The sequence below is a fragment of the Balaenoptera musculus genome, chromosome 1, assembly GCF_009873245.2.
Source record: "Balaenoptera musculus isolate JJ_BM4_2016_0621 chromosome 1, mBalMus1.pri.v3, whole genome shotgun sequence".
In the NCBI taxonomy this organism is placed as follows: domain Eukaryota; kingdom Metazoa; phylum Chordata; class Mammalia; order Artiodactyla; family Balaenopteridae; genus Balaenoptera; species Balaenoptera musculus.
Genome location: NC_045785.1, coordinates 49828294 through 49843538, shown reverse-complemented (window position 1 = coordinate 49843538; position 15245 = coordinate 49828294). Strand labels below are relative to the sequence as shown.

Sequence of the window (15245 nt, the reverse complement as noted above, 5' to 3'; positions counted from 1 at the left end):
CACTCGTCCCCACAGGGGACTTAACAGAGCCACCTTAAGGGCGGTGCTCCCGCCCCCCCGGAAGTGCGGGGGGGGCCGGGACCCGGGCGCTCAGCCGGCCCGCCCCTCGCGGCGGCGAAATGACACCGAGCCCTGAAGTGGGGAAATACCACCCGCCCCGCGCCCTCGGCCCCAGACACCTGGCCCGGTTCCCCCGCCTTCTGGGTCCCCTTATCCCCTGCCTTCCCGCCCCGAGCCCTGAACTTCAGCCCGCTTCCTTCAGAGCCTGCGAGCGCCCGAGTCCGCCCGGCTCGCGGCAGCCACCGTCACTAGGCAGTCAAACTCCAAGACGTCAGCCCACAATGCACCGGGCGGGCCGGGAAAGACGCGCCGGGGAGGGAAGAAGGAAGACAGGGGCTCAAGTCGCGTGGAGGGGGAGGCGGGGGGGAGGAGGAGAAAGAAGGGCCCAACTGTAGGAGGGCAACGGAGCATTACCTCATCCCGTGAGCCTCCGCGGGTTCAGAGAAGAATCTTCTAGGGTGGGGTCTCCATGGCGACGGGTGGGCCCGCCCTCCTGAGAGCGACGCGAGCCAATGGGAAGGCCTTGGGGTGACATCATGGGCTATTTTTAGGGGTTGACTGGTAGCAGATAAGTGTTGAGCTCGGGCTGGATAAGGGCTCAGAGTTGCACTGAGTGTGGCTGAAGCTGCGAGGCGGGAGTGGAGGTACGCGGACGCAGGCAGGCAGACAGGCACAGTCAGCTGGGAAGGACTGCAAATCTTATTTTCTTTTCCATTTTCTCTCCAACGGCCCGGAGCTAGTGCTTGTGGCTCCCGGGCTGGTGTTCTGGGGAGCGCCGGGAGAGCCCCTTCTCCAGCCGCCCCCAGGCGGAGAGAGCCCAGCTGCGCTAGCGCTGCTGACAGCGTGGAGAGCGGCCACTGTCCGCCCGGGGAAGTCCGGAGAGCGGCTGCAGCGGCAAGAAGTTTGCCGGCCAGGAGGACAGGAGACAAGTGGCCGCCGGGTCCCGGAGCGAACTTTTGCAAAGCTTTCCTTTGCAAAGGAAGCTGCCGCGGCGGCGGTAGAGAAAAGGAGGCGGCGGAGAGAGGAGGACGTGCGCTCCGCTTCGCTCGAACCGGTTGCTGAACTTGGGCGAGCGCGAGCCGCGGCTGCCGGGCGCCCCCTCCCCCTCGCAGCGGAGGAGGGGACAGTCTTCGGAGTCGGGACGGCGGAGACCCGCCGCCGGCCGGCCACCGCGGGGTCCGCGCTACCTGCTGCCGCCGGGAAGCGAGTTCGTCCGCGGGCTCCGAGGAACCGCTGGGCCCGAGAGAGCTCCGGGAGTGACCGCGACTTTTCAAAGCCGGGCGTCGCGCGCGAGCGGACAAGTAAGAGCGCGGGCGGCGTCCTAACCCTGCGATCCCCCGGAGCGAGCCGGTGAGGAGGGCGCCGGGGGAGGCCAGCCGGCGGGGGCGCGCGCTCTTCCAGAAACTTTCCTTGCTCAAGGCCCGGGGAGGCGCGGGTGTCCCCCACTTGCCAGCGCGCTGTTGCGGCCCCGAAACTTCTGCGCGCAGCCCAAACTAACCCCACGTGAAGTGACAGACTGTTCTATGACTGCAAAGATGGAAACGACCTTCTACGACGATGCCCTCAACGCCTCGTTCCTCCAGTCCGAGAGCGGCGCCTACGGCTACAGTAACCCCAAGATCCTGAAGCAGAGCATGACCCTGAACCTGGCCGACCCCGTGGGCAGCCTGAAGCCGCACCTCCGGGCCAAGAACTCCGACCTCCTCACCTCGCCCGACGTGGGGCTGCTCAAGCTGGCGTCGCCCGAGCTGGAGCGCCTGATAATCCAGTCCAGCAACGGGCACATCACCACCACGCCGACCCCCACCCAGTTCCTGTGTCCCAAGAACGTGACGGACGAGCAGGAGGGCTTCGCCGAGGGCTTCGTGCGCGCCCTGGCCGAACTGCACAGCCAGAACACGCTGCCCAGCGTCACGTCCGCGGCGCAGCCGGTCAGCGGGGCGGGCCTGGTGGCTCCAGCCGTGGCCTCGGTGGCGGGCGGCGGCGGCGGCGGCGGCTTCGGCGCCAGCCTGCACAGCGAGCCGCCGGTCTACGCCAACCTCAGCAACTTCAACCCGGGCGCGCTGAGCGGCGGCGGCGGCGGCGGCGGGGCGCCCTCCTACGGCGCGGCCGGCCTGGCCTTTCCCGCGCAGCCTCAGCAGCAGCAGCCGCCGCCGCCGCCGCCGCCGCCGCCGCCGCACCACCTGCCCCAGCAGATCCCCGTGCAGCACCCGCGGCTGCAGGCCCTGAAGGAGGAGCCGCAGACGGTCCCCGAGATGCCCGGGGAAACGCCGCCCCTGTCCCCCATCGACATGGAGTCCCAGGAGCGGATCAAGGCGGAGAGGAAGCGCATGAGGAACCGCATCGCTGCCTCCAAGTGCCGGAAAAGGAAGCTGGAGAGGATCGCCCGGCTGGAGGAAAAAGTGAAAACCTTGAAAGCGCAGAACTCGGAGCTGGCGTCCACGGCCAACATGCTCAGGGAACAGGTGGCCCAGCTTAAGCAGAAAGTCATGAACCACGTTAACAGTGGGTGCCAACTCATGCTAACGCAGCAGTTGCAAACGTTTTGAGGCGAGACTGTCGGGGGCTGAGGGGCAACGGAGAACAAATAACACAGAGAGGGACAGACTTGAGAACTTGACAAGTTGCGAGAGAGGGAGAAAGAGAGAAAAAAGAAGTGTCCGAGGACTAAAGCCAAGGGTTTCCAAGTTGGACTGGGTTGCGTCCTGACGGCGCCCCCAGTGTGCACGAGAGGGAAGGACTTGGCGCGCCCTCCCTTTGGCAGGGAGCCAGGGAGCGGCCGCCCGCGGGCTGCCCCGCTTTACGGTCGGGCTGTCCCCGCGCAAACAGAACGTTAGACTTTTCTTTAACATTGACCAAGAACTGCATGGACCTAACATTCGATCTCATTCAGTATTAAAGGGGGGAGGGAGGGGTCGCAAACTGCAATAGAGACTGTAGATTGCTTCTGTAGTGCTCCTTAAGAACACAAAGGGGGTGGGGGCGGGGGGAGGCGGGAGGGAGGTTTGCGAGAGCGAGGCCCAGTCTGCAGATGAACTCTTTCTGGACTGCCTTCCATAACTGTGTATGTACATGTATATATTTTTTAATTTGATGAAAGCTGATTACTGTCAATAAACAGCTTCACGCCTTTGTAAGTTATTTCATGTTTGTTTGTTTGGGTGTCCTGCCCAGCGTTGTTTGTAAATAAGAGATTTGGAGCACTCTGAGTTTACCATTTGTAATAAAGTATATAATTTTTTTATGTTTTGTTTCTGAAAATTCCAGAAAGGATATTTAAGAAAATACAATAAAATATTGAAAAAGTGACCCCTCCCCCAACCTCTTTTCTGCATTACCTGTAGATTACTTGGCCAGGTGGAGCTGAAAGAGTTAAGAGTGTCCATTAAAATCACTCTCAGTGCTTCTTACTATCAAGCAGTGAAAACTGTTACCTCCTGGAGTTAAGAGATAACTGTAGCTGATTCCCTCATCAAGTTATACTCTTCCCTCCCCAACAAGCTATACAGAGTGGCTTACAAAGGATAGTGTGGCATTTCAGGAGGCTGAGGGAAGGGAGGCTGTGGTGGAGAGGGGCAGCTCCCTGGGAAGTCAAACATTTTAAAGTTTGGATCATATCAAGTGGCATGTGCTGTGACCATTTATAATGTTAGTGGAAATTTTAACAATAGATGCTTATTCTCAAAGCAGGAACAGTGGCAGATTTTTACAAAAGATGTATCCTTCCAATTTGGAATCTTTATTTTAACAATTCCTAGATAAAAGAGACGGTCTTTGCATATGAATATTTATAACAGCATTCTTGTCACAATAAACGTATTCACATACCAATAACAGATCTTGAATTCCTTTCCCTTTACTACTTTTTTTCTTCCCAAGCTCTGTTCTGAAGCATTGCTTTTCAGTTGCTGGTGTTAACATTACTGCCATCTGAAGTTATTTGGTAATTAAGAAGCAAAGAATTTATGAAAAGTCAACACAGAAATTGCAGTCTGGATGAAACATTTTCCCAGCTTCATTCATCCTCATTCGCCTTCTCTCTCTCTCTCTGTCTGTCTGTCTCTCTTTCTCTTTCTCTTTCCACACACCCCCCTCCCTATGCGTAGACAAATTACCAGTATAGCAGTTTATCATTTCGGATTCTTCTATAGTTTCTTAATTTGTCTCTAAAATAATCAGCCTTGTTTAAATAATTATTATAGAATCAGTCTCAAAAGATGGTACTCTAGATTCTATTAAAAAAATACACAAGAGAAAACATGAACACCAGTACCATGATTATGTATATAAATCAAACCTTCACTAGGGAGAAATGGCAAACTTAAATTCCGTCTACAGATATAACTTAAGAGATCAACAAGGCAGTCCTGAACAAGGGAACAATTTTTGCTTGGTTGCTTTTCATCCCAAGAGCAGGTAAGATTATCAAGCAGCAAAAGCCATTGGATATCCAGGAATATTTCCCAAACCACTAATTGAGGCAGGGCTGTTTGCTCATTAGCAGTGCTCTAGTACCCAACAGGTCTGGGAGTGCTAATATCCTGCCTGTGGCTGTAAATCCAAAGACACAGAGAGTTTCTCCTTGGGAGAATGTCCAGGAGTGGAAGGGATTGGACTGACTTGTTAGCTATCAGATCCACTCCATTGTGATAACACTTATTTAACGAAGGATTACTGGGAGCAGAGACAGTTCGCCAAAAAGTGAATTTGCCCATGTCAGCAACCCGGAAGGTGAGTTGATTTTGACCATTTGTAGGAATAGTCAGAAGAGGGACAATAAAGCACTTTGGGGTGGGGCTTTGTGGAAGCTAAACAAGAGCCAACTAGAAAAAATAAGCAGGCTGGGAATTAATTACCTGCAAAGGTAGACTAAGCCCAGACAACAGTGCAGCACAGAAAAGCCACACCACTCCCCAGTTTGCTTTAGACTCTGACTTTAAAAAAAAAAAAAAAAAAAGCCTGAAACTCAGGCCTATCCCTACGCTTGTTTGTTTCAACTATCGTTCTGAATGTATATCTCTGAAATTCTAACAAAAGGGATAGAAAAAAAAAAAATTGTGGTAGAGGAAATTCACCAGTAACCTCCTGTAAACTCTGGAGACAGAAAATCAGATACTTATAGACCCTCAAATGTCAATGTTATTTTGGCATTCAATGAGTTATTGTTTGGGTAACACTAATGGTTGGAGAAGATGAAGCTAGTGGCACATAAAACCATTAATCCTCTTTTAATCTGTCTTACATATGTATATTTCAGAGATTCTTAACCCTTTGTGTCCATTGGGGCAGAGGATTCATGAACTCAATGAAAATGCCTACAAAATTGTGTTTGTGTATGGGTGTGCCCACATGAACACACACTCCCCTAGGGAGAGAGATCATTAAGCTCTATTTGGTTCTCAAAAAGTTCCATGACTCGAAAAAGGTTAATAATTTCTAAGCTGAATGGCTACACATTCACTATGAGAAATGTATCTTTGTGTGAATCTGAATTTCATGCCCTTTTCACCCTTCCATGCTTCTGCTTGTACTCATGCCTCTGACTGGGATACCTTTCCTTCTGGCTCAACTGCTGAATCCTGCCCATTTTTCAAGGTTTGGCAAAAGTGGCACCTTCTCTGTGACGCCTTCCTTGCTAACTCCCTCTTCAGGTGGAACGAATATTCCCAATTGAGCATCCACAGCATTTTATCCAAACTTCTGTGATAGCACTTATCAAAGTATCACCATTGTGAACCTCTGTGTCTCTTGGCTAGAACCTATCCTACTCGTCTGTGGAACCCAGACTCCTAGTACAGTGCCTGGTTACATAGGAGATGTTTATAAAATGTGTGTTGACTGAATAGACAATTGAACTGAAATGCTCCAAAATAATTCCAGGTCTTAACTTCTTCTAGTGAAATATACCTCATCCATTTCCAGGCACACAACTCCAGATGGACTGAAGACCCTCAGAAAAGTCAAACGTGGCCAATCACCAGGTCCTAAAGCCTAGTTCTCAATGAGTGCTCTTAAAAGAATTAAACTATTAGCACATTCATTCTTCCAGCCACACAGTGCGTCCCTTCCCTCCTCCACTAAGCGGGCATCTTCTCATATAAAATGGGCCTGCCTGAAACATTAGGCTTGGAGGTGGAGATAGGGAAGGATAATATGTGATCATTAGGCAGGCACAAAAAATAGTTCTACATGCGACTATATTAAAAACCACTATTTCATTGGTAATGACAGAGAGGACTTTCTGTTTGTAAAGCTAATGTATTTCAGGGGTCCTGAAGTTAGTACCCAGTGTTTGCTTGACAGAGACAAGGATCATGCCAATGTATCTATGCCTCATGCTCTTTTATTGTTAGAGAAGATACCCATTGAATGAACCAAGGAAAAAGACAATGCCTTTCGGTCTTGCCCACCCCACCACCTACTTCTACATGGGTCAAGTGGAAGGTTAAAGAAGAAGGGAAGAGGGTTAGAAGCTGGGATGGCCCCAGAAAGTGAAACAATCCCTTCCTAACTCTGGACCCTGGCTCCAGTTATTTGGTTTTGGACTTTTGACATCCCAAAGAAGGGCATTCCCCTGGGCCCAGTCTCACTGAGGCCCTTGCTAAGAGTGGGGCTTCAATGAGGAACACGACACAATCCCTGTTCTCCAGGAACTCCCAGTCTGGTGGGGAAGAGTACGGAGATGAAGCAGAAAGAGGTGCCAGATGCAGGGGGAGGAGAATTTATCAGGAAAGACTTCATGGGTGAAGTGCCATCTGAGTTGATCCAGTGGAACTCAGCAGGAAGAAAAGGTTGGAGGAGGAACTTGTGTGCAAAGGAACAGGGCATCAGAAAACATGGTGTGTTGAGGGACTTGTAAGCTGCTTGGAGAGGCTGGGAATGAAGGTGTGAGAAGAAAAGTGAAGGAGAAGAAGCAGGAAAGTTTAAGGGTCGGGTTGTGAAGTACTAACTGTTCCATGCTAAGAGTTTGATTGTCATCCTGGTCTTTCTGGAGAAATACTTGAACTGAGACTGATTAGATGACTTAAGAGTTCATCAGGTCAAGAACAGAAGAGATGAGGTAGGGAATTCCAGATGGAGGGTCAGCATGAGGAGAAGCCTGGAAAAACTCTCGGGTACCCTAGGAGTTAAGGGAAGGCCTGCCTTCCTGGAGTGGGGTAAGCAAAGAGGAGAGGAATGAGCACTGAGATTGGTACTCACCAGTTTGTACTCTTGTCCTTTCCAACATGATTTCATCTCTTCTATTGCATTTTATTTTCACCACTACCCTGCGTGTGTCATTGTTAGTAGCTGTGTTTCACAGGAACAGAAGCTGAGGCTCCCAGTGAGTTTTAAGGGTTTTTGTTGAGGCCCCTCATGCAGTGACTGGTGGGGCCACAATTAGGTCCCCAGCCATCAAGAACCATATTCTTCTCCTATATTTTTCTAGGAACCTGATGCCCTGGTGATCCTGGGGCTCCCCCTTGATTCTACACCAAGGACCCTGAGGAACTGAATTAGTCATCAGAAGGTTCTTTGATGTACACAGCATCTGAGCAAAGGTAATCAGATAGTCTCCTGGGATATTTCATCCACGCTACAGCAACGTCTAATGAACTCTCGTTGCCCTGCTGCAAACCGCTTCGCTCTGGGGGGACTAGAATACTAGTGCTGAGAAGCCCTGACAGTTTCTTGCTACACAAACTTCCTTCATGTACATCCACTAAAAGACATTGCTTGATGGTTGCTTCATTATTCCTTCAAAAAATTGGGTTACCAGATCATTAAGTTACTGCCTTCTTAGGCTATAGGTTTTCACTAGCTACCTGGACAAAATTTGGGCATTTCCCAGATCTCCGTGGGACTGTCTGTCCATCAGCTTCTGCTGATGGCAGATCTCTTCCAAGGTGTATTTGATTCATCCTAGATTCATGCTCAGAGGGAGGAATGCCCTCACCTTATAGCAAATCTTGAAAAAAGATAAGCAGGTATCTGGGCTGTTATATAATCGACCACTCCACCAGTTCGGATGCTTACACGGACCAGTAACAGAAGACACAATTTAAAGAAGATCCAGGGCAAATACAGTGGCTCAACGACATCATCATGGGCTTTCTATCTGTTTCACCATTCTCAGTGTGTCAAAGACGCCCCTTGTGTGGACTCAAGATAGCTTTAGCAGTTCCTGGCATCATAGGTAAACACAATAATCACTAGCAATGCAAGGGTGTTTACTTTCATCTTTCTAGATGCTGCTAGAAGCTCCCTACTTCCACCAGAGTAGACTTCCCTTCAGGTCCCATTGGCCCGGAGCAGGTCATATGCCTATACCCAAACTCATCCCTGGCAAGGGAATGGGACCACCATGATTGACCTACAGTTATGATTCACCACCTTGGGATCACCTTTTTCTAAGCACATGGGAAAATGAACACCAAAAGTAAATTTAAAAATAAATAAAAATCAAGGCTCTGATGGCAAAAAATAAGTGAGATGGAGGGTGGCTTTTGGGTTGGTGGATAGTCATTAGTGCCCTCCACCAAATGTTTCCAGTTCTCCCTTTGTACAAGGTAGGGTAGTACTCCCCTGTCTTCTACCTCCTGGAAGTTGGGTGAGAGGTATTGTGACTTGTGTCAGTCAATGAAATGCCAGCAGTGGTAGCATCTCTCACATCCAGGTGGGAGCCTTAAGAGTGAGTGTGCAATTCACCACGTTTCCTTTTCCCAGCCTTGGCAACTGTGGAAGCAGAGAGATGGAATGTCCATTAACCTGGTCCTTAAATGACGGCGATGTAGATCAGAGTCCCTCCTCACCCCCAGCATCTACAATAGACACTTAACAGAAGCAAAAATTAAACCTTTGTTGTATTAAGACACAGAGATGAGGGCTTTTTGTTACTGTAGCGTTATTTAGCCTTGCCTAACTGCTCCAGTAGGAAACAACAGTGTCTGCCGCAAGTATAATAAACAAAAACCTGTATAATATTCAATACATATACCATTTACTAAGTTTCTACTATGTAACAGGCACTCTGCTGGGAATTACAAGGTAAATGCTACGGCTACATTGTATACATGAGAAAATGGAGGTTTCCATCTTGTTCAGGTTCATGGAATAAGTGACTGGTGGAAGCCCGAGCTGAGTCCAGGTCTTTCTTGACTCATAAGAGCTACCTTTGCTCACATATGACTCTGCCCTTGAGTAGTACTGCCACATGAATTTATATCTCAGTGGAGCCTCACAGCCTCCCTGCCACAGACACTGCTATCATTCCAGTTTGCGTATGAGGAAACTGAGATTCAGAGAAGAAAACTAACTTGTAGAACTTCACAGAACTCAGAAGACACCAGAGCCTTGCTACCCTTCTGACCACATGAAGAATCGAGATATTACAAGTTGGTAGAGAGAATTGAGGTATTAGGAGTTAGTGGAGGCACAGGGATTTTGGAGTCAAGTACCCAGGGGTTCAATCTGTGCTCTGCAGCTCAAACCTGGGAGACATGGATCAAGTCCATGAGTATCGCTATGTTCCTTCCTTTGTAAAAATGAGGCTGGCCATGTCTACCTCAGAGGGCTGTCAGCGGTTCATATATGTAAAACCCTGTATAGATCAGGCAAGCAATAATTAGCCATTTTTCACTGTAGATTTGTTAATTTAAGAGGAACTGATCAGGAATTCCACTTCCCCGCCCAAGCCAGTGTGAATACACACACACACACACACACACACACACACACACCCCACCCCGGCTGAAATGAAAACGTTTCCCATTAAGATTCAACGACGTCTCGCAGGACCTGCTTCTTGGTCATATAAGGGCTGGCAGGTCCTCTCTGCGGGCTGGAGAAAAGTTTTGTTTCCCCAGCTGCACTCGCAGGGGAATACTCTGCAGGCACGGGCGTTGGGAACCTGTTTGGCTTGGCTCAAAGGCCTGTCAGCACATTCAGGAAGTGAAGTCAGAGAGGGACAGGATTTCAAACAGAGCCAGCTGTACACGAATGCCCGAGCAGTAAAATGCCTTATCCAAGCAGGGTGCCTCTCAGCCTGGGTTGCCCTGGGTGCTGTCAAACGAGCCTCTGAGGATGGCTCTGGGCCAGGAAAGGAAGAAGCAATCACTGACACCCAGGGAAGGGCCATGACTTCACAGCAAAGTGGCCAGAAGGACTACGTGGGGGTCATCTCAGCCAGTCCCCTGCCATGGGCCAGGGAAGGGCTGAGCCTGGGCTCCCAGAGCTTGCTGGGTGGAGGGGCTGATGTTGATCTCCCTGGAGTCTCAAAGTCAAGGTATGGGAGGGGAGGGGAGGGGAAGAGAGAAGGAGGACAGCAAAATGAAGGACCAGGTTAGGAGTATTGGGAAGGGAGGGTGAGAAGTGGATGGTGCCTGATAGATGGTACCCCCCAGCCATGTTCCCATGCCCCGGAAACAGTGCAAAGCTAAGACCTGAATCCTAATTCCAACTCTAACATCTCCCACCTGTGAGTGGGAAGATAGTTAATTTCTCTAAGCCTCTATTTCATCAGCTATGAAATGCAGATAATAGTTACTCCCATAGGGTTGTCGTAAGGATTAAATTAGCTAACCTACGTAAAAGGGTTTAGCCTAGTGCTGGCAAATTATAAATGTATCAGTTAGAATTCTATGGTTGCAAGTGACAGAAAATTCTGTTAAAGTCAAAAGGCATTTTATTGGAGTATATCATTGAAAAGCTATCAGTAGAGGTAGCTCTAGACCTGGCTGGATACAGGGCTCAAATGGTATCATGAGACTTTGATTGGTCTCCATCACTCAGCTTGCTGTGGGAAGAGTTAGCTTCATCCTCAGTCTCCTTTTGATAGTGTCCAGCAGCTCCCATTCTCTGTCTGTAGGAATAAGTAAGATGGCTATAGCAGTTCCTCACATCCTCCCAGGATGGTGCTTCATTGATCTGATTGCACCTCATATTCATCCCTGAACCAGTCAGGCACAGGACATACTAGATTGGCTGAGGTGTAGGTCAATTGCCCACCTCTAAAACCAAGGTTTTGGGAGTCTCATCAAACTACATGGCCAGAGAAGAAAGTGAGGAGGAGAAGATTTTCAAAGGACAATCAGGACCTACGAAGGAGTAGGTGCTGGAGGTCAAACAGATTATTATTATCTGCTGTTATTATTATCAAATTTTTCAGTCCAGGATAGAGGGGCATTTACTCCACTTCAAAAACCAGGTTGGCATTCATAATCCACAATTTGATCTCTTCTAATGAGTTGGGAACTCCAGATATAAATCATCAAGAACATGCTTCTTTGGATGGAAAATGCTCAGGAGGGACGTATTCAATGATATAACATATATAAAAATATTCTGTAAAAACAATAGTCATTAGTGTTAGTCACTGTTGTGATGTTCACTGTAAAAAACTTGACCCAGGCCAATTAAAATAGAGAGTTGAAGATTCTCCAAGCAAGATTTTGAAACATCAAGAAGCCCTCTAAGTATATCTACTTCTGGTCTGTGTTTTTCTCCACTCACCTGCTCATTGAACTGTATCAGTATCAGTTTCTACACCAGGATTTCCACAATTCAATAGTTGAAGTAGTAAAAGTAGAAAAGAAAAACTGAAATCTGTTATCATCATGACTGAACCCTAAAAAAGGAGAATCCAATATACAATGAAATATTCTTTTTCCTCCCTATAACGAATCAAAGATCTTTACACCCCAGAACCAGAATGTGAGAAGGATCTCTGAAAATTCTTAGAACTGACTATAAGCATAAGAAGTGAATGATAAATCCAGTGTTGCAAGTAGAAAATACCGAGAGGTTGATGAGTATCTACTGCGTGGCTTAAGCCATGGCTGGGAGGTAATATAGTAACCAGTTCTTGGCATAAATAGTCTTAAAATCTTTCCACCTGAGGAGAGCGGTATGGGATTGAATGATTGTCACTCTCTCAGAAGGCCATGTGGCTCTATTCATTTACCCCATGTTTATTGAATCCATTCACCTCCTCTATCCAGGCACCTGCTAAGCGCTGGAGGCGAGAAGCTGTGTAAAACATGGAGCCTGTTATCAAAAGCAGGTGGATTCAATACATAATCGCCATGACAGAGGTAAATACAGGATACTTTGGGAGCAAGTACCCCACCTAAGGGAATTCAGCAATGGCTTCACTGAGGAGCTGATTTGGAATTGTATCTTAAAAGAGATGAGTGGGAGTTTGACAGAAAAATGGGGTGATCGTTTTCCAGGAAGAGGGGACATCAGGGACTAAGGTAAGGAGGTCTCAGAGCCCATCCATCCAGCATCAGCTATTTATAGACAAAATGGACAGAATTCCTGACCACTTATTGTCAGGTAAAGAAAAGAGACACCAGACAAATTATTAAACAGATTATCACAATGACTTTATCCAGCCCAACCCTTTGCAAAGTGCTGCAGAGAAGATGGACGGCAGTGTCACCGCATAGACTGGGAAGCCACGATCGGAGGCTTCAGTGGAGGGATGGAGGGGCTGGCCTCAGTCAGGGAAGTCAAGGAGGCCTCCCCAGGAAGTGAACTTTAAACTGAGACCTGGAGGAATTAGGCACATGGGTGGGTGGGGAAAGCATTGTTGTCTTGGGCAAGAGCGTGTGTTAGAAGTAACGAGAAGACCAGTGTGGTTAGAAGGGTACTGTTCCCTTGGGGGGAGGGGATGGGGGAGGAGGAGGTCATGGGGCAGGTGGATCTAGAAGAGGTGTGGTTAATGTGGCATGTCCAAATATAGCACCCAAACTCCAAGTCTTAAACAATCTGAGAGGCTAGATGACGGTGAACAAAGGGGACCCAGGCTTTATCTGAAAGTCAACACTTCATTCCGAAGGCAGAAGCTCCGATTCCCAGCTACGAGAGACTGATCATGATATTAGCTGTTTATGAAGCTCTTGTGAAGTGCCCAGGCTCATGGTAAATGCCTTCTGTATTACCTTGTTTCAACCTCGCAGTAGCCTATCAGGTAACTAGCACAGGCTTGTTCCCAGGTGAGGAAACTGAGACTCTGTGTGCTTACAGAAAATGGCTAAGGCCCCAGGACTGTAAAAGGCAGAGCAGGATTTGGTTCTGAAGTTGTGCCCCTGATCCCTCCATCGAAACGCCTCTGAAGAAAACCAAAGGCATTAGAAATATTGTAAAATTCCAGCGGTTCAGCAATATCACCCTCCCCGCATGGTATTCTGACAGATAGTCGGTTTACAATGATATTCCTTTTCCTTAATGTGGAAGGTGAAGGGGAAACTCCAGGGACCTTTTCATGTTTTCTTTCCCATTTGTATCTGGGCTTTATGCCCCTGCTGTTTCGAATTCCATTTCAAATGAAAAAATAACTAAAAACCACACTCAGCCAAGCTATTTGGATTTAAAACAGACCGGCAGAAACCTGGAAAGAGTCAGGATTCTCCCTAATATATCAAATATAGCAGACAGCCCCAATCTGAGAGGCTCTGCTCCATTTCGTAAAGAGAACAGGCTGTAATTTGAAAATGGATGAGTCAAGTTCACTGTTGTGACTTGTTTGAAGGTCTGGAGGCCAGGCCTGGTTTTGATCTGACAGGCCTGGGTCTCCAAACGTGGGTTATTCCTTTGCAAAGACTCAGAGAGGCGGTACGCTCGCCAGGCGCAGACCTGGAGTAGCGTCACTTTGAAGAGTTCCTGGGTGGGTCTTAAATGGGATTTGGTGCCTATTGTGGAATCAGAGTAATGAGCTCAAAACCAGTGATTTTCATTACGCCAGCAAACCAGTCAGCCACTCTGTTTGCTCAGGTGTGCAGCTGTGTGCCCCATGCCCTGATCTCTATATAGTAAGAAAATAAATATTTTTAAAGGAAGAGAGAATTGAAGATGAAGGAACGTCACAACTGGTGGGGTGGGAGAAGTGAGAGAGAGGAGATCCTGGGCTCTTTAAAGTAAGTTAAAGTCTTTGATATCTACTCTCTTTACTAATTGGTCACTCTCTCGTCCGTGTAGCAAAAAAGAATCTGCTAATGAAGTAGCAGGATTCCTTCAATTAATTACTGAATACATCACAACTCCTCTCCAGGGGCCGCCGTCAGACTCGAACAGTGCCAGTAGATGGCGCCAGAGGGCACGCGCAGCGCTCCCTGCTTCGCAGGGTGTAAAGGATTAGAAAAAGCCCAGCCAACAAATTCGGCCGGGACAAAAGTATGGGCGTCGTTTGCCTTCAGGGGAACCAAGTATAAACACATTTTTTTACGGAATAGGGAAGCATATGTGCTGGAAATGTTCTTGCCCCACCAGCCGGAGTCCAGGAAGCGAGCACCAGATACTGTTTACGGGGCAGCTCTTATTTCAAAATGAAGAATAAGGCTCAGCAGGTAGGGAGCCCTTGAGGACCAGCACCGAATTTCCAAGAAGCCCAAGCTACGATGGACCTGCCGAGGGCCTGGCTCAGGAAATTTATTGGATTAGACAGTGGAGGTTGTGGAAATAAACCCATCTGTTTTACCAGAGGGACCAGATTGGTATACTGGGGAAAATGTGAATTTCTGGAGTTAGACAGAAATGAGTTAAAATCCTACATGTGTGACCTTAGGCGAGTCTCTTTCCTTCACTGAACAACAGTTTACTCATCCTTGGAATAGATGTAATACTTGTAAAGCATGGTGGGGAAGGGGGTGTGGAGAGTTGATTTGTGAAAATCACTTAGCACAACATTCAATATTCAGCAATCTCTGGAAAATCTCTTCCAACCGTGGCACTAACACATTCATGTGGGAATCGGGAGCACTCCAGGTGGAAAAGACAACCTTCCCATTTGTGTCATCACATTTTCTGATACACCCTGATTCTCTATGGGCTTATCACACTATTTTGCATCTTATTTATGTATACAGGTCACTATATTGGGTACCCCTTCAAGGACTGTGGTAAAAAATTCATCTTGCATTCCCAGAATCTATCAGGGCCCCTGCATCATAACATCTGTTGAATACACGAGTTTTTCTTATGAGCAAGTTGTTCCAACCCACCAAACTGAGTGATTCAGATACAGTATTATAGCCACATCTCACTTTTTTTTTCTTCACTGTGCTCAGGAAAGAAAACAGAAAATACTATAAACCCGGTGATGAAAATTAATTTTGAATTTTTTTTTTTGTTTTAGCCAAAGACCAAATAAAAGCCAGATGCTAAGCAGCCATTTTCAGTATTGGCCAACTCAACCAGCCAAGACT

At 48.0% G+C, this 15245-nt stretch overlaps 2 protein-coding genes across 2 annotated transcripts; both read left to right on the top strand.

The window, feature by feature from the left end:
• Nucleotides 1-393: 393 nt before the first annotated feature.
• JUN (Jun proto-oncogene, AP-1 transcription factor subunit) lies at nucleotides 394-3304 on the top strand. Its single transcript, XM_036864751.1, has one exon. The coding sequence runs from the start codon at nucleotides 1584-1586 to the stop codon at nucleotides 2607-2609; it is 1026 nt and encodes a 341-aa protein (XP_036720646.1). The 5' UTR covers nucleotides 394-1583; the 3' UTR covers nucleotides 2610-3304.
• On the top strand, nucleotides 674-1414 carry LOC118901554 (the record flags this gene model as incomplete). The annotated part of the gene is made up of 1 exon (XM_036864766.1): nucleotides 674-1414. A coding segment is annotated over one exon (741 nt), but the record flags the coding sequence as incomplete, so codon positions are not given.
• Nucleotides 3305-15245: the final 11941 nt, after the last annotated feature.